The sequence below is a fragment of the Pan paniscus genome, chromosome 18, assembly GCF_029289425.2.
Source record: "Pan paniscus chromosome 18, NHGRI_mPanPan1-v2.0_pri, whole genome shotgun sequence".
NCBI classification, from domain to species: domain Eukaryota; kingdom Metazoa; phylum Chordata; class Mammalia; order Primates; family Hominidae; genus Pan; species Pan paniscus.
The window spans coordinates 95,528,948-95,550,298 of record NC_073267.2 but is presented as its reverse complement, the minus strand read 5'-3'; the positions used below and the strand labels follow the sequence as shown (position 1 = coordinate 95,550,298).

General features: G+C 49.5%; 1 protein-coding gene across 3 annotated transcripts; it reads left to right on the top strand.

Annotated features, from left to right (window-relative positions):
* Positions 1-25: 25 nt before the first annotated feature.
* EMC8 (ER membrane protein complex subunit 8) lies at positions 26-20,727 on the top strand. Of its 3 annotated transcripts, XM_055100772.2 has the most exons (6): positions 26-291; positions 1,945-2,025; positions 10,289-10,365; positions 18,068-18,137; positions 18,878-18,972; positions 19,484-20,727. In XM_055100772.2, the coding sequence occupies exons 1-6, from the start codon at positions 61-63 to the stop codon at positions 19,641-19,643; spliced, it is 714 nt and encodes a 237-aa protein (XP_054956747.1). In that variant the 5' UTR covers positions 26-60; the 3' UTR covers positions 19,644-20,727. The 3 variants fall into 3 exon arrangements, with proteins under 3 accessions (XP_054956747.1, XP_003820893.1, XP_057156152.1); XM_003820845.4 differs by lacking the exon at positions 1,945-2,025; XM_057300169.2 differs by lacking the exons at positions 1,945-2,025; positions 18,878-18,972.
* Positions 20,728-21,351: the final 624 nt, after the last annotated feature.

Sequence of the window (21,351 nt, the reverse complement as noted above, 5' to 3'; positions counted from 1 at the left end):
GGCAGCGGGTCCAGGCCTCAGCCGCGCGCCCAGGGGCCTCCGGGGCCCTCCCGGGTCAGCATGCCCGGGGTGAAGCTGACCACCCAGGCCTACTGCAAGATGGTGCTGCACGGCGCCAAGTACCCGCACTGCGCCGTCAACGGGCTCCTGGTGGCCGAGAAGCAGAAGCCGCGTAAGGAGCACCTCCCCCTGGGCGGCCCGGGCGCCCACCACACCCTCTTCGTGGACTGCATCCCCCTCTTCCACGGCACCCTGGCCCTAGCCCCCATGCTGGAGGTGGCCCTCACCCTGGTAAGCGCGGAAAGGGCCCCTTCCCCTTGCAGGCAGCCTGGCCTCCCCTCAGTCAGCAGAGAGGAAGCTGGCCCAGCGCTCGCCCTCCAACAGGCTCCTAGGACCCGCTCCCTAGGGTTGCCGTGGCCAGGAATGGGGTGATCCACGATGGCGCTTGGGTCTTGGCGCTGAATAAATAGCATCCCGTAGTAGCAGCGACTTTAACCGTCGTGGATGCTTTTAGAGGCACTTTAAGGCGACGAGTTATACGTTAGTTTCCTGAAATCCGTAGCCTTTGTAGAAACAAGTCATCGTTCACTTGGTGGGGATTCGACAGAGTTTCCCTTGAGGATTTCGAGTTGCAGGAAGTGTTCACGTTGTTGGGACATTAATCGCTAGCATTTGGTTCTTCGCACCTTCGCAGAGCCGATTCCTTATCTGGCAAAGTGTAAATGCTTCTTTGGCTGTCGGTGCTCGGGCACCCCGGAGCTCAGACACTTGTAGAAAGGTAGTTGCATGGTCAGATCTGTGTGATGCATCTTAGGCCTGGCTCCCCTTGATTGAATGTGCCTGAGCTTTGTGTAAAGAGAATTTGTTCCCGTTAATGGTTAACAACTTATCTAGAATGCTTTCATGGCTTTTAAAAGCTAAAGCATTTCTGTGGGGCAGGGCGCGGTGGCTGACCCCTGTAATCCTAGCACTTTGGGAGGCCGAGGCAGGCGGATCACCTGAGGTCAGAAGTTTGCTACCAGCCTGACCAACATGGTGAAACCCCTTCTCTACTAAAAATACAAAACTTAGCCGGGCGTGGTGGCGGGCGCCTGTAATCCCAGCCACTCGGGAGGCTGAGGCAAGAGAATCGCTTGAACCCAGGAGGCAGAGGTTGCAGTGAGCCGAGATCACGCCACTGCACTCCAGCCTGGGTGACAGAGCAAGACTCCGTCTCAAAAAAAAAAAAAAAAAACCGAATTTCTGTGACGTTAAACAGCAGGAGCAGACGATCTGTCCAACACGCTTTTATGTTTTTGTTTGCAATGACAGCTTTATTGAAGTACAGTGGGAAAAAAGATGTAGCGTGCAGGTAGACTAGTTGGTAATTGAATTTTAGGCAGTAGCTTTTCAGTTACGGTGATCAATGAAGGGAAAAAGACCATCTATAAATTCCATCGAGTTGTTAAAACCTGAAGGAAAAGTAAACTGTAGCTTCAGACCTGCATACCTGAGCTGAGGTGCTGTTTGTTTTTCATTTAAGAATAAACTGTGATGCTAAAAAATAGTAGCTAATTGATGTAAGAAGTAGCTAAGCTTGAGAAGGTGTAAGTAGAATTTCTTTATCTGTGTCCCTCCTCCACCAAGTAAAACGAAGCCATTTCATAATCTACCATTTATAACTTACCTAATTATGACACCCAAGTCAGTTCTGGGCAAGCAAGAGGTATCTCTGGGCAAAGAGTCCTGGCGTAAGGTTCCTGGGCACATCTTTGAGTGCCTGTTAAAGTTAAACTTCATATCATTTCCGGGTAGGATTCAGATGATTATAATACTTAGATGATATTTATAAAACTAAGTATTTTAGCTCTTGAAGATATGTGCTGTCATTACTGAAACACCACTGGGGAGTGTGTGTGTGTGTTTTATTCCAGGTCTTTCCAACCATCTTTTTGTTTTTTTGAGATGGAGTTTCGCTCTTGTCACCCAGCCTGGAGTGCAATGGCACGATCTCGGCTCACTGCAACTTCCACCTCCCAGATTCAGGTGATTCTTCTGCTTCAGCCTCCCAGGTAGCTGGGATTTCAGGCGCCCACCACCACACCCAGCTAATTTTTGTATTTTTAGTAGAGATGGGGTTTCACTGTGTTGACCAGGCTGGTCTTGAACTCCTTACCTCAAGTAATACGGCCACCTCCGCATCCCAAAGTGCTGGGATTCCAGGCATGAGCCACTGCGCTCAGCCTTTCCAACCATCTTAATTGTTCTGTTGTCAAGAGAATTATTGGATCTGTGAAATGCATTGACTTGCAGGGAGCTAGATTCATCAGTAGCATTTATGCGGGATTATTCACTTTTCTAATAAATGTTTTTGAGTATCTGCTTTGTGCCAGGCCCGTGCTGAGGAGGGATATGGCTGTGGATGAAACACAGTACCTGCTTAGCACTTGAAGGTGCAGCAAGCCAGCAAGCACAGCACCTAAACCTCACAGGCGGAGCTTAGTAAAAAAGTGGCAAGGGATTCGAGAGAAGTCAGCCAGCCTAGGCTTGGGCAATCAGGGCAGTCAGGTTGCCCAGAGAAAGGGACATGCAGGCAGCGGGCCAGCCTTTGACCCTCAGGAGGTGGGGGATGGAGGGAGAACATTCAAGGGACCAGCATGTGCAAAGAGCAGGAGAAAATAGTGGGCGGGAGAGGAGAGCGAGTGGGGGAGTTTGGAGAGAGCAATAGGATGGAGTGTAAAGGGGCAGCGGGCAGAGAGAGTTGAGTGGTGGACAGATTGCTTTGTAGTGACCTTGTAGATCATGCAGAGGCATTTGGGCACCATCCTGAGGACAGAGGGAAGCCACTGGAGGAGAGTTGCGTGATCAGATCAGTGCCTTCGAGTGATGGCCCCAGCCTGCAGCAGAGAGGATGCTGGAGACAGGAGTACACCCAAGACTAGAGGCAGGGAGGTGGCAAAACTGAGTGCAGCATGGGTACGGAGAAGGGGACAGAAGAGAGAGCAGGTGGGAGAATCCACAGGTCTTGGTGACTAATCGTGCATGGACCTAGGGGGAAAGGAAGTAAGGGTGATACCTAGGTTCCTGGCTTGTGCGCTGGGACGATGGTGCAGTGGTGCCATTTGTTGAGGGAAGAGGCAGAGAAACAGGTCTGGAGGGGAGGTGATTACTTCTGTTTGGGGTATGTTAAGTTTGAGATGTTCAAATGAAGAAGTCCTAGGTTGAAAGGTGAAGAATGGGTCTGAGTACAGAGACCAGAGATGGATGTAGATTGAGAACCAGTGGTGTGCCGGTGACTTCTGAAGCCATGAGAGCAGGTCTTAGCACTTGAGGACTGCGTAGGGAAAAGCTCCCCAACCGCGTGTGTCCTCTGCTCTCACCGCCAACAGTCAACACAGAAGAAGACTTGTGTGACCAGATGTATAGGAGTTTCCCCACACACCAAGCAGCGGCCACCAGCTAGGTGTCTCCACATTCTGTTCTGACCCTGCCTACCTGGAGATAGTGTCAGAGCCCACGGGTTGAGGGCTCAGCAGCAAGTCCAGGCTCTGGAACCTCTGACCCACCAGCTTCAAGGTGGGGTTTCCATGGCTTCCTGTTTGGATTTGATTAATTTGCTGGAGCAACTCACAGAGCTCAGGGAAACCCTTATGTTTATGGGTTTATTATACAGGACACTGCAAAGGATACAGATGAAGAGACACATAGGGCGAGGTATGGGAAAGGGGCATGGAAGCTCCCCGTCCTCTTGGGTTTTTATGGGAGCTTCATGACATCAGCATTCCTTCCCCCGGGGTCCCTCTCCTGGAGGGTCTTAAGACCCACCGTCAGCAAGGCGGAGAGGGAACAGTGGAGTGGAAGGAGGGCAGGAGAAGGTGGGGTCCTAGCGCCCCTGAGGCTCACGCACCTGGCATTCTATCAAAAGACTAACCAGGGCCGTGAGGAGCCAGGAACGGGGAGGAAAACCAGTGTCTCTCATCACACCCCAGGAACGTGGCGTGGGGACACTCTGGCTTTTATGGGTTGAGTGGAGGAGGAGTCACAAAGCAACTGAGGACCAGCCCAGGAGTGGGAGAAGAAGGTGTGGTGGCTGCTGGCCATGTAAAATCCTGTCAGAAACTTCTAGGAGCTTCTTGAAGACAAACTTGAACCTCATTTGGAATGTCAGATGTTGCTTATTCTTCTCATTCTTAAGTAACCTTGACAGAGTTAAACACTTCTGTTCCGACTATGGGATGTGAATGCAGTACTTGACAGAGGTAAACACTTCTGTTCCGACTATGGGATATGAATGCAGTACTTGACAGAGTTAAACCCAGGAACTATAAACAACTGCATTCAAGTCACCTGTACATGAATTTTCCACGGGGGAGCAGGGCTGCCTCCCAAACCACTTACCAGGGAGGAAAGATGCCCAGAGGGGACGGTGACTGCCTGCTACCTGAGCGTGAGAGAGCACCGGGCACCGCAGGGGCCCACTCTGACCTTGCTCCCGTGCCTCATTCCTAGTTACACTCTGCACTGTAGACACCCAGCCTCCAGCACCTCCCCCCACCACATGAGTCCCCATCCAGCAAGTAAGGGCCACACTTGACTCCCTGCAGTAACTACTCTTCAGCAGTGAAAACAAGCAACAAGTTTTGCCAGGCAATAGTTATTTATACTGACTTTTCCGAGATGGAGTCTCACTCTGTCACCCAGGCTGGAGTGCAGTGGAGCGATGTCGGCTCGCTGCAACCTGGGCCTCTCAGGTTCAAGCGATTCTCCCCCCTCAGCCTCCCAAGTAGCTGGTACTACCAGCGCACACCGCCACACGCGGCTGATTTCTTTTTTATTTTAGTAGACAAGGTTTCACCGTGTCACCCAGGCGGGTCTCGATCTCCTGAGCTCAGGCAATCCGCTCGCCTCGCCCTCCCAAAGTGCTAGGATTACAGACGTGAGTCAGCGCACTCAGCCCTGACTTTTCTCATATTCACAAAAACTCATTCCCTCAGCAGTGGGCAAATATGAAAAAGACAGCAATCCAGTGCCCATGAAATAACTTTCAGAGGAAAGTTACAGGGGAAAATTTGCAGCTGGAGTCCATCCACAAATTTTGTACTTCAGTTAAGCTATTAAATTTATATTATTCACTTTTTGACTTAGTGACTTTCTAACCTGAAGGCAATGAAAACTCTCAGTGTTTAGAGCCATAGTTTATGAGGTTATCAGCCATAGAAGATGCAATTTTCACAAAGCATCTAAATCCATGCAGCTGTGTAAATGAGGCCTTATTCTCATGGCTCTGTTCCATTCAGAGAGCTTCCTATTGGAATTGTTTTTGATAAAGGGGAAAGACCATAGACTGTCTATCAAAGGACAACATTAGATTCCTTTGAAAGGCTTTTCATTATTTTCCATTTTAAAAAATCCTTGCATTTGTGCATGCTTTTTGCATGCTTTTTATTTTTTTTAAGTACTTACGCCTATTAACTTATTTATCCTTATAACCCTTTGACGTAGGTAGTGAAGGAATTATTTCTAATAGCAGAAACCCATAAAATGTTAGTATGAAAATTAGCTTGAACCTGTTTGTCTAATCCCTTTTTGCCCTTTTCCCCTTGTTGATTTCTAGTGCGGTGGAGTAGCTTTCTGTTACATTCTGCTCAGATGACTTGCTTGCTTGCTCATTGGCCTTATCACCATGATTTCAGGCTAGAATTCTTGCTGTGGCCTCCATGTGGGCCTGTCCTCCGCTCCTCTGCACAGCGGCTGCCCTGGAGCTCTCCCATGCCCCTACTCCCTCCTGCCCTTTGTTCATCTCCAGAACATTCACGTGCCACCTTGGGGATGGGGAGAGGGATGCTGTGGTTCCCTCTTTGAGTTCCTCCCCCTGAACTTCACCCTCTATCTCGGTCCCATTGACCTCCCAAGCTCTTCTTTCATGGTTCCCGCTCCTTCTCATTCCATAGAAAGATCAGCAGCTGACTTGAGAAGGAGCTTTCCTTCTCAGTGAAAATAACAGTTCCTCTACTTCTGAACTCCAAGGCCTACTTTTTGCTGCAGATAGGAAGGCTCAGCAGGTTACCCTCATCTTGTTGGTAAGTGGCAAGTTGCGGTCCCTGCCTCGCCTTCTTTACGGTTATTGTACAGTCACAAGGGGCGTGGGGGGATAGTGCAGATTTTAGCAAGGCTGCTGTGAGAAGCTACTGCCTCTGTGCAAAGAGTCTAGTTGGGAATGAAAGGGGTGGCCCCAGCCCTTTTAATAGTTCTCTTCCATGTCTGGAACAGAAGCAGCCAAAAAGGACATTGAGCAGAGGGTGGTAGACTCCTGCCAAGGTGAAAATGTCCTTTCTCTCTTAAAAGTAAATGAAATTGCATGAGTAAGTGCAGAATGTGGAAGGTGTCTATATCAGAGTCAGTTTGACTACATTGACAGCAGTCTCCACAGAGTTTTCTCCTGAACTTTTATTTTCATCTTGATTTTTCACAAGATGCACATCAGGGTGTGGGGTGTCGTGCAGCGAAGCAGGGACATGGAAATGGATTCATTGGAAACAGAGGTTGAGTGGCTTCTCAGCTGTGCCTTGTCTTGCCTCACTTCGGAGGAAGCTAGTTGCCTTGACTCGTAGCTGCCACTTAGATCCACCGCAGCTTTTCATGCAGGAGCCATTTGGGCTGAGGGCAGGATCCTGCAGCCACTGGAGACCTGGCTGCCACACCCACACCCACACCACCAGCAAGCCCCATCCTCTTCCCCCAGCCCACTCCACTCCAGGGCACTCTCACCTGATGCCTAGTTCCAGATTCCGGACTGTCACAGGAAACTACCCTTATTAGAACTCATCCACCCTGCCGCTGTGAGTGCTGAGGCTTGGCCGAGTCTCCGTTCCTCCCTTCGAGTTCTCCATTCCTCGGTTGGTGAACGGGCTGTGTGCACCCATCATAGCCATCCATACAGCTAACTTGGTTATTCTCATGTGTGTCATTCAAAAGTTCTAAATTCTAAAGCGAGGCCAGAGCTTTTGTGACCTGGTTCGCTTTAAGGGCAACGTCTTCAAAGAGGTTCTACTTAAAGTTCCAGGTCATGACATTTTTCTGCTGGAATTTGGTTGGGCCCTTGGAGTTCTCATACAGGAATTTGTCCCTCAGCAGGCAAGTTGAGATATACATGTGTTTGTCATAGGAATCATCTTTTGTACCAGGTGGTTTCTGTGCTCTGAGAGCGGGTACAAGGTGATACCATATGTGTTTACTGGGCTATGAGTCCTAACCAGGTGGCTTCAGCCCAGGAAAGAGATGGAGTAGCCAACTGAGACTGCTGCTGGGGGTCTTCAGGAAGTTGCCTGTAGCTAAGTGAAAAATATGTCCTATGCTTTTTCCTAGAAAATGTTGTATGGTATGGTCAGCTGAGTAATAACCCCCCAAATATGTCCACATCCTAATCCCCAGGCCTTATGTAGCAAAAGGGATTTGTAGATGTGATTAAGTTAAGGGCTTGAGGGTGGAGAGAATATCCTGAATTACCTGGGTGTGCCTCATGTAATCACAAAGACCTTTGTAAAGGGGAGGCAGGAAGGTCAGAGTGAGAGGAAGAGATGGATGATGGAAGCAGAGGTCAGAGTGATGTGGCCATGAGCCAAGGAATGCGGGCAGCCTCTAGGTGCTGGAAAAGGCAAGGAAAAGGATTCTCCCCTAGAGCATCCTGAAGAAGCACAGCTCTGCTGACCCATTATAGACAAAATGTAGATAAAAAATTTTGGCTGGCATCATCCTCAGCAAACTAACACAGCAACAGAAAACCAAACACCGCATGTTGTCGTAAGTGGGAGTTGAACAGTGAGAACACATGGACACAGGGAGGGGAACATCACACACCAGCGCCTGTCAGAGCAGGGGAGCGAGGGGAGGGAGAGCATCAGGACAAATAGCTAATGCATGCGGGGCTTAAAACCTAGGTGACGGGTTGGTAGGTGCAGCAAACCAGCATGGCACATGGATACCTATGTAACAAAGCTGCATATTCTGCACATGTATCCCAGAACTTAAATAAAAATTAAAAAATAAAACATGCACTTTAATCAAGTATGGTTTATTTCAGAAATGGAAGAAATTAGGGAATTTGAAGTTAGAAAATCCAAAAACTGTATGCATTAAAAATTCTAAGAAAAAAAATCATATGATAATCTCTATGGATGGTGAAAAATCCTTCAATAAAATTTATTTCTTGCCTTAAAAAAAAAAATTGGGCATAGTGGCTTGTGCCTGTAATCTCAGCACTTTGGGAGGCCAAGGCAGGAGGATTGCTTGAACCCAGGAGTCCAAGATCAGCCTGGGCAACATGATGAAACCTTTGTCTCTACAAAAAATTTAAAAATTAGCCAGACAGGATGGCGCACACCTGTAGTCCCAGCTACTCAGGAGGCTGAGGTGGGAGGATCACTTGAGCCCAGGAGTTCAAGGCTGCAGTGAACTGTGATCTCACCACTGCTCTCCAGCCCGGACAACAGAGCGAGACTCTCAAAAAAAAAAAAGTGTTGTTTTAAGCCACTAAGTATGTGTAACTTGTCACAAGGGCAATAGGAAACTAAGACAGTAGCCAATCTGACTATGAAAATAAGGGCAGGCTACACTGGAGAGCAGGGATAGGGACACCCGGGGGGCAGAGACGTGGGTCACCTTAGGGGAGGACACACTCAGGAGGCCGGCCCATGATGGCACATGAAGGCTGGGAGCACGGTGCTCAAGGATCAGCTCATCAGGGAACTTGACCAAATTTAGAGCAAGGCCCTTTGATAGTGTATAGAGATGTTTGTTCTAAGCAGCAATAGAAAGCTTCTGGAATCTGTTCCATTAAGAGGTGATAGAAACAAAATATGAGTCGTTTTGGAGTTGTTTTCAGCAAAGTCACAATGATAGCGCCATTATAGATATTTTACAGACATAATCCTGATCTTTTGGGTGGATGACCAGAATGTCTAGTTGGTTCACTGAGCCCTGGTTTTGACCCAATATGGTAATTCGTGAACTCTTAGAAGGCCAGAAATATCCTAATCCTGTGCGAGCCAGGGACCCCTGGACTGTAACTGTCTTGTCTGCTTTTGGTCGTGAAGGAGACTCAGAGGCCCAAACCAGAATTTAGGAAAAAGAGCAATAGGATTGTGTTTAAAAAACACACACATCCATTTTTAACCAGTTTATTCCCTACAAAAAAAAAAAAAATCAAGGTACCAATTTTTGTTTCCTCTTGTGCAGACTGAGAATAGACTTTATTACAGTGTATTCAAATTCCATTATGCCAAAACAGGATGAGCTTTTGTTGTTTTCAATAATGGCCTTAGACCTGCAGGAAGCTGCATCTGGTGAGAAACATGGTACCATAAAAGAAACCCAAAAACTTCGAAGGTCTGCCACCTTGCTCCCATTTCAAAGCACGCCGGAGAGAACTAAGGACATGTGCACGTGCCCTTCCTAACTTGGGACCTCTTTACCCTACACCCCAACTGAGGGGTATTTCATGATGCAGTGCTTAGAATGCTGAGATGGAGTATAAAAGACTTTTTTTTTTTTTTTTTTTTTTTTGAGACGGAGACGGAGTTTCACTCTTGTCACCCAGGCTGGAGTGCAGTGGCATGATCTTGGCTCACTGCAACCTCCCCCTCTGGGGTTCAAGTGATTCTCCTGCCTCAGCCTCCCGAGTAGCTGGGATGACAAGCGCCCACCACCACGCCCAGCTAATTTTTGTATTTTTAGTAGAGATGGGGTTTCTCCATATTGGCCAGGCTTGTCTCGAACTCTTGACCTCAGGTGATCCGCCCACCTCAGCCTCCCAAAGTGCTGGGATTACAGGCGTGAGCCATTGCGCCTGGCCTAAAAGACTTGTTTTGAAAGAGACTGAGATTCCCTTCTGGCTCTGTTTCTATCTGGTTCTGCAAACTTAGAACCTCTCTAAGCTTTGTTTCCTTAACTATGAAGGATAATGATTTAAATAATTTTAAGCATTTCTAAAGCCCCAGTTCTTTTTATTATAAGAGAAGGTAGGTGAAGGTCATCTTCCCTCCGACTCTCTGCAGCACTGTACCAATCCAGTACCTGTAGACAAAGGGTCTTCTCGCTGGGACTGAGGAAGATAGTCATTCCTTATGTTCAAAGTCCTGCCCTTCCCGATCATTTTTTCCTGAGTCCCACCCTTTCTTCTGGGGTGTAGGGTATGAGGATTAAGATTCTGTCATGTCTTGTCCCAGCATGTGGGGGTGAGATCTGTGGTTTTTACGACTTGATATTTAAGGGAGAATCATTCATCTTTTCCCAATTTTTGTTCGTCTTTCAGATTGATTCATGGTGCAAAGATCATAGCTACGTGATTGCTGGTTATTATCAAGCTAATGAGCGAGTAAAGGATGCCAGGTACGTGGATGCAGAACCCTCTGTGGGCGAGGAAGTGAGCACGTGTTGGGCAGACCCCGTCTCTCGTGTGCTTTTCGACGAGATACGAAACCTGTGAGACCCACACCCCTTCCCTCTGTGCTTATTTATAGTATTTGAGGCGAACTGTGGTGTGGATAATTCCAAACAACAGAAATTCCAAACATTTCTGTTAACTTTGGGATTCTGTTTTGTGTCTTCTTTATTTTGCATGAACGGAATTCATACAATGAAAGCGACAGTTGGCTTCCGATTTCTGTCCCTGCTCAGCTCTGCCTTGCTTCCCCTTCCCAGACTAGGGGTGGTGTTGGGCAGAGCACTGGGAAGGAATGTCGCTCTATTTGCCGGTAAATAGACCAGCCTGTAGGTTTGGGGTCAGTACTCTGATGAAAATGTGGTATTTGCTGCCCCCTTTATACTGGCTCCTTCTTTCTTTTCCTTTTATCCAGATCCTTCCCCAACTGGGGCTCTCGCTAATAACAAAGCTGAGAATTTTTCTATATGTCTGCGACATCTTGGTCCCAACAGAAAAACAGATGACACACTCAGGTGGTGGTAATCTGAGGAGGGCTTAATAAGCAGGCTGTTCACAAGGCCTGGGCCATAGATAACGCACAGGGGGTCGTGCAGTAAACAAGGCTGGCGACAACAGCCCAAAGTGTGGGGAGGAAGGAGCTGGGTAAACAAGTCCACCTTGAGAAGAACAGTGCCCTTGGGCAGGTGGCCACAGCCAGCCTGACGTGGCCTCCCATTAGGGGAGAGGTGGCCCAGAGCAGTCAGTACATGATGTCCCCCTTCCATTTTCCTTTGGCTGAACCGAGCCAGAAGCCAGATGGGCAGCTGGAAAGTCCACGCCGTATATAACAGGGGCATGCGTCAGGCTTCCCTGACGTGGCTTCCTCATGTTGTCAGATAGAGCCGACCCTCCAGTGTCCGGGGAGATGGGGGTGCAGTGAAGGGCCCTGCCGTTGGGTCCACTTGCTCAGCACAGATGAGAAGGTGAGCTCAAGCACTTTGGAAATAGTACAGTAAGCTGGTGACAGCATTGCTATCGCTGATGAGGCACCAGTGTTTCTGATGAGAAACATGGTATCCTAAAAGAAACCCAAATTTAGAAACATAATTATCTTACCCTTGGAGGGCTGGGTCCGGGCACGGGATCCTGAGGGAGGCAGATGTCCTAGGAGATGCTGCACTCAATGTCAGTCCGCTGAAGCGTCTGCCAAGGCGGTGGGGAGTGCGTGGAATCCCCGTGCACGTTGGCTCTTCTGCTGCTTCCTCTGAGCCCACGAGCAGCACTGGCCTCTCCGCCTTCAGCGCATCTCTTCTGACTCTCACTGGGATGTCCTCTGTTTGATATCGCCTGCCTCCCTTTGTTGATGAATCAGTGCCTCCCCTCTCAGTGCCTTCACTGAGCGAGAGCCTACCCACGGGGCCACATCCGTCTTAGTCTTTGTTACATGAAAGACTAGGCGTGGGCTGAGGAAAGCGCAGCCCTCTGGCCCTTGCCCTCACGTGGCTGAGTTGAACATGAAGGACAGTGCAAACACAGGCTGTGGTGCAGGACAGCGGCCCCTGCAGGGGGCTTGGTGGCAGGGGCCGGGAGACTTAGACCTGGTAGAATGATCCCAGAAGTCCAGGGCATGGTGTCCTGTAAACCAGGCCCTCGAGAGTGAGCAGGGCCTTGTCAAGTGCAGACGTGGAGACCAGGAGGTCAGCATTCCTGGTTGGGGGACAGCAGACACAGGTGAGGACGTGGCAAGGGCTGGGGCCGTGCCCACATGGAGATGCTAGGAAGTGAGGCTGCACAGGTAGGTTGGGCCACACCTGAGGGCTCCTCCGTGCTCAGAAGCATTTTGAACTTCACCTTGCAAGCAGTGGGGAGCACCCTTGGCAGGAAGGTGTTCCTGGACCAAGCAGTGTCTGCCGTGGCTGTCCCTGCAGAAGGGAGAGGAGACTGGGCAAGTGGGAATGGCACCAGGTTGTCAGATGAGTGCAGGGGCCTCCCTTTCCTTAATCCCCCACCTGCAAATCCATGCCTGATGTGGTCGCCCCACATGGACCTGCGCAGGCTCTCCTATGCTCCTCTCTGCACATGCCTCATCTGGCTCACAGCTCTCACGTTCTTACTTCTGTGCTGACCTCGTTACAGCCCAGCCTGGAATTATCCTACTCAGACACAGTTTTCCTGCTCTCCATACCTTCCTTCTAGAATGTCCTGCCTATCCTCACCTAGTCCACGTCCTTCTGCGTCCTCCAGGAGGTTTTGCAGTCCTTCATTAATACTGACTTTTAAATGCATCCGGAGCAGCCATTTGTCAGATGTGTAGACAGGATAAACCTTAGCTAGGAGTCTGCCACCCTGGAATAGGGAATCCACCTCCCCCTCCCCCGCTGTGCCCAGTTGTTTGAGGAGGACACCTCAGGTAGCTAATGCCGTGCTATCCCTGGGCTCTACTGGGGTCATTTTATTTCATCCTCACAGCAATGCACAAGTGAAGAAACCAGCCAGAGAAGGTGGCTACTCAGAGGCCACACAGCTTGGGAGCTCAGGAGCTAGGATCCTGCCAACTTCTGACTTAAGTATGGTTTTGCTTCTGCCTGGAAAACCTTCCCCTCTCTTCAGCCAGACCTAGCTGAAAATTTGCTCTTCTTATTCTAGAAATATTGCCTGATTCACAGTGTCTTGCAGCATGATTTGGAGCCAAGTAGACCTGGATTCAAATTCTAGGTGACTTACTGATTAACCTCCTTGGGCCTCTGTGGCCCTGTCTGTAAAATGGAGCTGAGCTCATGCCTCAGAGAGTAGTCATGAGGACAGAATGAAATTGCGCAGCGTGTTTGTCCTTGTGCTTGGTTTACAGTAGTGGCTGGTGCTGTTACTAGTGCTGTGATGACTTTTTCTATTACTGTTCTAACGTAGTGTTTATAACTTTTATGAATTTCCTAAACTTTAGGTCATTCCATCAAGTTTTATTATATGATTCATTGTTGGCCAGTGTTTTGCTTCATAGTTAGCATTTGATATGAGTAGGTTTCGGTGCCCAGCAGAGAGCCCTGGCCTGAGGCAGACACTCAGGAGGAAGCTTTTAGATACACAGTGTAAGATGGCACCTACACGCTGGCCCGACATGGTGCTATTGGGAGGGTGAGCAGAGTGGTCTGCCTTCAGGGTGCCTGCAGTTTCGGTTGGCAGCTGGCTCTTCCTAGGAGCAAGGAGTTCCTGACTAGCAGGAACCACAGCGTGGCAGTCTTCATTCAGGATCAAGTGGATCAGTATTGGAGATTCAGTGCCTAAGACAGAGAAATGCAAAGTTGGCAGCTGTTTCAAATACTTTGACAGTTCATTAACTACAAATTTTTTTTTTGGCGGGGCGGTGGCAGAGCGGGCAGAGTCTCACTCTGTCGCCCAGGCTGGAGTGCAGTGGTACGATCTCACCTCACTGCAACCTCCACCTCCCGGGTTCAAACTATTCTACTGTCTCAGGCTCCTGAGTAGCTGGAATTACAGGCACCCACCACCACACCTGGCTAATGTTTGTATTTTTAGTAGAGACGGGGTTTCACTGTGTTGGCCAGGCTGGTCTGAAACTCCTGACCTCAAGTGATCCACCCACCTTAACCTTCCAAAGTGCTGGGATTACAGGCATGAGCCACCACACCCGGCCAACTACAAATTTTTAGACTTCTTTTAAAATAATAAATTTTAGGCCAGCCATGTTGGATCACACCTGTAATCCCAGCACTTTCAGAGGCCAAGGCAGGAGGATTTCTTGAGCCAGGAGTTCAAGACCAGTCTGGGCAACATAGCAAGACCTCATCTCTACAAAAAAATACAAAAATTAGCTGGACATGGTAGCCTACGCCTGTGGTCCCAGCTACAAGGGAGGCTGGGGTGGGAGATCACTTGAGCCTGGGCAGTTGGGGCTGCATTGAGGCATGATCTCGCCACTGTACTCCAGCCTGGGCAACGGAGCAAGACCCCATCTCAAAAATCAGTGAATAGAAAGACAGATGTTAAGAGTTCTTGAGCATCTACAATGGTAGTTTTTCTTTTTAATGAGTGTTTCCTTACCCTCTTCCCAATAAAAATCACCAACCAGCATGATCAGTGTTAACTAGGAGGGTAAGGGCTTTGCAAGCTCTTCATGGCAAGCAGCCCTGCCTTTTGCTTTCCAAGTTCCTCAGCAAATGCAGCAGCAGGCAGAGGTGGGTACATGGGCAGGCCTCCTGAGGGCTCTGTACCCATTCTTCACCACTTGCCGTCAGTGCTGTGGGGACCTGGTGCCCACCGAGTCCTGGTCAGTGCAGGGAAGCAGTGCCTTCCCTCTGCGCTAGGAGCCACCATCGCACTGCTTTCTTCAGTACGATTGGCTTCTACCTGAAATCCTCCCCTTCCCTCTTAAGTCATATTTTTCTTAACACAGTCACATTTTTAAGTCATATTTTTCTTTATACTGCAGGTGTATAATCAGTACATCACTTTGTCAATTTTGAAAACGAAAATACAATAATCATATAAAATAATTTGTTTTTTAAAAACATTATTAATTTTTTTAGCCTAATCACAAGGGAAGGATTGTAATTGTATATAGTGTGCTTTGTTAAATAACTCACAATAATCCATGTATTTTTATGGCTGTTAAAAGAAAGATGGGGCCAGGCGCGGTGGCTCACGCCTATATTCCCAGCACTTTAGGAGGCCATCGCGGGCGGATCACGAGGTCAGGAGATCGAGACCGTCCTGGCTAACACGGTGAAACCCCATCTCGACTAAAAATACAAAAAATTAGCCGGGCGTGGTGGCGGGCGCCTGTAGTCCCAGCTATTCGGGAGGCTGAGGCAGGAGAATGGCGTGAACCCGGGAGGCGGAGCTTGCGGTGAGCCGAGATCGCGCCACTGCACTCCAGCCTGGGCGACAGAGTGAGACTCCATCTCAAAAAAAGAAAAAAAAAAGAAAGATGGATGGCTTGGTCCCTGCCACAAAAAGCTGAACGCCTTGATGGTGCAGGGCAGACAGGATGCACAGAAGGAAAGCAGCACGTGCCATGGACTCTGTGTCAGAGCCTCTTAGAAATAAATCCTCAGAACTCCAGCAGGGCAGGGGGTCTCATCCATGGTGGTTTAGCAGGGCTTTGTGGTGAGGGTTGCATGTCTTCTGGGCACTGAAAGAGGGGAAGCAATTCAGTAAGGAGGCCTTGGTGTGGAGGGCCAGACGGGACAGTGTGAGTGAAACAAGATGGGCATGTGAGGCAGATGACATGTAGGCGGATTTCCTGACATTGAAGACACAGCATTGCCCCTGTGGCTGCACACGGTAGCTCAGTTCACCGTAACAAAGGCCTGCCTCTGCCAACCTGAGAATAGCAGCGTTCATCTTGCAGGCAGTGGTGAGCAGTAGTCTGTGGGGCTGTGAGCACCAGGGGACGTGATGGAAGTTCTGTTTTAGGAAAATTTAGTTCAGGAGAATTTTCAGGTTACATCGGATAAGAAGAGCCTAAGCTGAGCTTCATAGCACGTGCCTGTGGTCCCAGCTGCTTGTGAGGCTGAGCAGGAAGGATTGATTGAGACCCGGAGTTTGTGGCCATGATCATACCTGTGAATAGCCACCATGCTCCAGCCTGGGCAACGAAGCGAGACTCTGTCTCTTTTTTTTTTGACATGGAGTCTCACTGTTGCCCAGGCTGGAGTACAGTGGCATGATCTCAGCTCACTGCCACCCCCGCCTCCCGGGTTCAAGCAATTCTCCTGCCTCAGCCTCCGGAGTAGCTGGGTCTACAGATGTGCATCACCACACCCAGCTAATTTTTATATTTTTAGTAGAGACAGGGTTTCACCATGTTGGCCAGGCTGGTCTCGAACTCCTGACCTCATCAGGTGATCCACCTGCCTCGGCCTCCGAAAGTGCAGGGATTACAGGCGTGAGCCACTGCCCCCAGCCGACCCTGTCTCTTTAAAAAAGAGAGCAAGCGAGCGAGTGACCCTAGAAATTATGAGGCCAGTTAGGAAGCAGTTTTAGAAGCCCCTGCCTAAGGTGAGAGACTGAAGGAAATAAATGGCAGGGAGAATGCAGGAAAGGAGGGCAGAGAAAGGACCTGTGGCCTGCAGGGTGTGGAAGAGCAGAGGGAAAGGTGGCCTCAGGTCGGAGAGGCTGGAAATGGACTGGCCTGCCTGAGGGTGGTGAGTTCCCGCTGGGAGGCTTTTGAGGGGGTAGCAGTCTTGGGGCCATCAGGCAGTGGTCAGGAGACTTCCTGAGTGCTGCTCTGCAAGGGAATGGGTTAGATGGCAGATTGCACAGAGCTGTGGTGAGGACATGGAGCAAGACTAGCGGCTTGTTAAAGAAGTTGAAGAAACAGTCGTGGAAGGGAGCAGGGAAGCTGGACAGCAGCTAGAGGGAACCAGTTCATTGCTTTTGTTTTTCCCTGAAAATAAAGACTTAAACAGATTTGAAGGCAGAACTGGGGCTTGGGCACAGAAAGAATATAAATAAGGCCCCCGAGGAGAAGGCCCCTTCCTGGCATAGGATAGAAAAATAACTTTGTGTTTGGAGACATGGTGCAGGAATGGTGGAGGAGCTGCTCTATTATTAGCTCTATTAACTTAAGGTAGAAAGGTGTCATTTATCAGGGTTGGGTGGCGGCAGGGCCAGAGCCAGCAGTGGACGCTCATGAGCGTGGAGAAGATGTGGAAAGGCTGAGGAATTGCTCAGAGGGTGATGGACTGCCAGCTGCCCTGAGGTTGCTCTTACTTGTTGCAGTGGCCAAGTTGCTTTGCTAGCGTGCAGATGGAGAAGGCGGGCCCGGGAGGCTTGGAGTTTGGCCCAGGAGCTGGCAGGTGCCCAGCAGCAGTTTCACTGCCCGCTTCAGGCGACTCTCCACTGGCTTCCTGGGAGCCTTCCGTTAGGAGATACTCTCTCAAGATCCCCGTCACCAGGGCTTTCTGGTTGGAGTGAGGCAAGGACCTGCTTTACACGGTGCACCCCATTACCCAACAGTGTTTCCTGTCCTTGCTGGCCACACCCATCACAGTGGGGCTGTCATCAGCCACTTTAAACGGGCAAAACATATTTACCTGTCAGGGAAAACACCAAGATCACAAAGGTGGTTTTCCCAGGGCAAGGTTCGTCCATTGCACTCCAGATGTGCTGACCCCTGCGATTTCTTCATATGTGGGGAACTGCACTCACACTCTCCCCAGCAATACAAATAAATAAGTAGGCTGGGCACAGTGGCCCATGCCAGTAAGCGCTTTGGGAGGCCAAGGCAGTAAGATTGCTTGAGGCCAGGAGTTCAAGACCAGTGTGGGCAACATAGCAATACCTCCTCTCTACCAAAAAAAAAAAAAAAGCAAAAAAAAAAACTAAAAAGTAACTGGGTATGGTGGCCTGTGCCTATAGTCCCAGCTACTCAGGAGGCAGAGGTGGGATTGCTTGAGCCTAGGAATTTGAGGTTACAGTGGGCTATGATTGCATCACTGCACTCCAGCTAGGGCAACAGAGCAAGACCCTATCTCTACCAAAAAATTAAATAATAAGTAAACCGGCGAAGCGAGCACGTGCAGCCTGTTGGCTCTGCCAGTCTTTCTGTCATTGCTTGTTAAGTCTCAGTGGTGTTGACTGTGCCTTTTGTAAACAGTGTTGAATGGCATTAACTGGAATGTGGTAGCCTGACTATTTATTTGACAGTCCAAACCAGGTTGCAGAGAAGGTGGCCTCCAGAATCGCCGAGGGCTTCAGTGACACTGCACTCATCATGGTAAGTCACTTCTGTGCAGCATGTGGGAGGCCCTCGCGCCTCCTCTCACCAACCTGGAGCTTGCTCTGCGGCGGTTTCCTTTCCGCTAACCCCTTCACTCATTTATCTGCTTGAGACCATTGCCGCCTCTTGCAGTTTTCTCCCAGCTGCAGACCAGTCGAATCCCAGGCCATGGCTTCTGTGCTCCCGCATCACTACACAAGTGGGAGTGGGGTCCCCTGCCAGCCGCAGCACCTGGGAACTTGTTAGAAATGCGAATTCCCAGGCACCCATCCCAGACGCCACTGAATCAGAAATGCGGGGGGTGGAGCCCAGCAGTCCATGTTAACACACCTTCTAGATGATTCTGATCTGAACATGCCAAGTGTGAGAAGCACAGAATTAGAACAGCCAGCACAGCCTCTAGGGGCACAGGGAAGGAAGGTGCTTGTATGTGAGCAGATGACATCGAGGGCCTTGCTGAACAGCCTTGATTCAGACAGAATCCTAGGATGAGGGAAGAAGTCACATTTGGAAGCTTCGCTTTTGTGAGAAAACAATGAAGGACTTGACGTTTTCCTGCATGACACAACAGTTTTCCTCAGGCCAGACACTCGCGCCACTCTGCATACAGGCTCTGTCGGAAGAGTCTCCGCCCCAGCCAGCGTGGGCACGGCTGCAGGGAGAGCTCCGAGGAGGCGCCTGCCGCTGCTGTTTGGCTGGCATTCTGTTCACTCTCGTGTCCTTTGCCTTGTGCTCAGGTAGACAACACCAAGTTTACGATGGACTGCGTAGCGCCTACGATCCACGTGTACGAGCACCACGAGAACAGATGGCGGTGCAGAGACCCACACCAGTGAGTGCGCCCCATGCTGCCGCGCGGGTTGGGCTCCGTCAGCGCCCGGCCACGTGAGAGCCACTCTCACCCCGCCTGTGTTTTCAGTTAGCGTTTTCTCCAGAGGCATGATACCAAGCGTATTCCCCGGCTCCTGTAGGCCCCAGTGTTCCAGCGCTTCCAGGCAGTGGAGGGAACCTCAGTGGTACCCACAGGTCTTCCCACCCCAGGCGCTAGGGCACAGACACTCTTCCCAGGCCTTTGCTTTGATGTATCTGTGGCCACTCAGAAAGCTTCAGTCATCTGCCTCCAACTTTCTCAGAATTCCATGTGAAGGGCGTCCCTTCCATGTATTAACCATGTCTTCTATGCTCTGTGTACATCTTCATGCGTTTGAAATGCTCATGTTTCTCAGTACTCTGCACCGTCTCTGTTCATACCACTGTGCATGTGGCTGGCCTTCTCTCTTGATGCTGTTACAAGCCACCCGTTTTCACTGTTAGTTGCTGACTTCTTCATGTTTGACCCGTAGTGACTACTGTGAAGACTGGCCAGAGGCACAGAGGATCTCAGCCTCGCTCCTGGACAGCCGGTCCTACGAGACGCTCGTGGATTTCGATAACCACCTGGATGACATTCGGAATGACTGGACAAACCCAGAGATCAATAAAGCTGTCCTGCACTTGTGCTAGGCAGGCACCGCTGTGACTGGGCTCCGGGCCTTTCCACTACGTTGAAGAAGAAAACCTATTTTTAAATGTAAATAAAATATCTCGTAGCCTGTGTGGAAAGCTGACCGTTTTAAGAAGTGGCATGTGCCTTGAAAGGGGGCAGAATGTTCAGTCGGTCGTGGTTTTAACACAGAGTCTCTAGAAGAGGTGCAGACATCCCGTCTGACTGTCCCTGTGGACTCTGTCAGTTGTATGTTGCTATAATCCTCCACATCAAAGCTCTTTCTGCTTGTGCAAGATTGTTCCTATTAAACACTTTTAACTAACCTTTTATAATCTGGAGAGAATACTTTTTAAGGCTTTTGAACTATCTTTTTTTTAAAAAAAAAAAAAAAGCCCACATCTTATACTCCAATGAGTGTGTTTGTGAGTTTTTATCCTGTTTGAATTTTGATGTCGTCCAGGTGTCCTGGGATCAGGGTAGACACGTGGAGTGCTGGTGCTGTGCTGTTTGAGAAGCTCTGTGTGGGTGTTTCTGTGGTCAGGTGGGCTGGGCTGTGAACAGCACTGCTCCACACGGTGTCGGCTCCCAGAGCCACCGCAGCTCTGCCCAGCGGGAGTGACACCACTGATGCCACAGGAGCCTTTATCGTTACGGGCAAAAGCAGACATCTCTGGTAGTAGGAGCTCAGTGTGGTGCTCTTCAGCCACCCAGAAACCTCACATGCCTGCAGGGCCAGGAAAGGGAAATGATCATTTCTTTTGTATTAGGAAAAACAAGACTTAGACTTCCCGAGTTGTGCAGAGTGACGTCTGTACTTTTTATACTTAGAACATTTGGTCAAGTTTTCTAACCAAACCTTAGGAAATTGAGAGGGAAACTTTGTGGTATGTTTACCTTTTTTCCTTTTTATATGAATTATTTTGTACAAAGTTCAGAGAGCGGTACCTTTCCTACTGTCTTTTCTTTGACTCCATGGAGGAATTTGTAACGATCGGTGTGACCTGAAAAGGTTTGTGATACAGCGGTCACTATTTTCTCTTAACACATAGGAAAAAAGTTCAGACATCGCTACAATAAATGTGCTTTATTTGATCCACCAAATTCTCTCTTCCCCTTTCTTCAAATACCTCTTACTCTTGATTTTTTAAACTGGCGTTCTTTCACGTGGGGAGCACAGGAAAGCGTGAGGTGTCTGTGCAGCCCCTTCTCTCCCCTGCCCTTGGATGCCAAAGCATCACAGCTGGAGCGAGGCGGGCAGTCTTGTTCCGAATGGGCTTGGGTTTGTTTCATAAAGGAAGAAGAATCACCTCCAGCATTTGCACGTAAGAAGCTGTTTTGTCCTGAGACTGAAACAGCAGCGTAGGCCCCCTCCAGTTAGAAGTCCAGGGCAACTGGCAGAGCTACTTGGAATGAAGGTGTGGTGAAGGCTAGTTTGGGAGGCATTTTAACGACACAGCCTTCCTGAAACCCTTCAAGGTGGCTTTCCCTCTGCCACCTCCCTGTGGAATTCTTTTCCTTGGTTCTCCTCCTGCCTCCCAGGAGCATGTGCTGTCCTAAAACCCTTCAGGGTGGTTTTCCCTCTGTGTCACCTCCCCGTGGTATTCATTTCCTTGATTCTCCTCCTGCCTCCCAGGAGCATACACTGTCCTCTATTTTGGATTTAGGCCAAAGCTTAAGCCACATAACCTGTTCGCTGTCTATGGCTGAGTCAGGCTTAAATTTTCT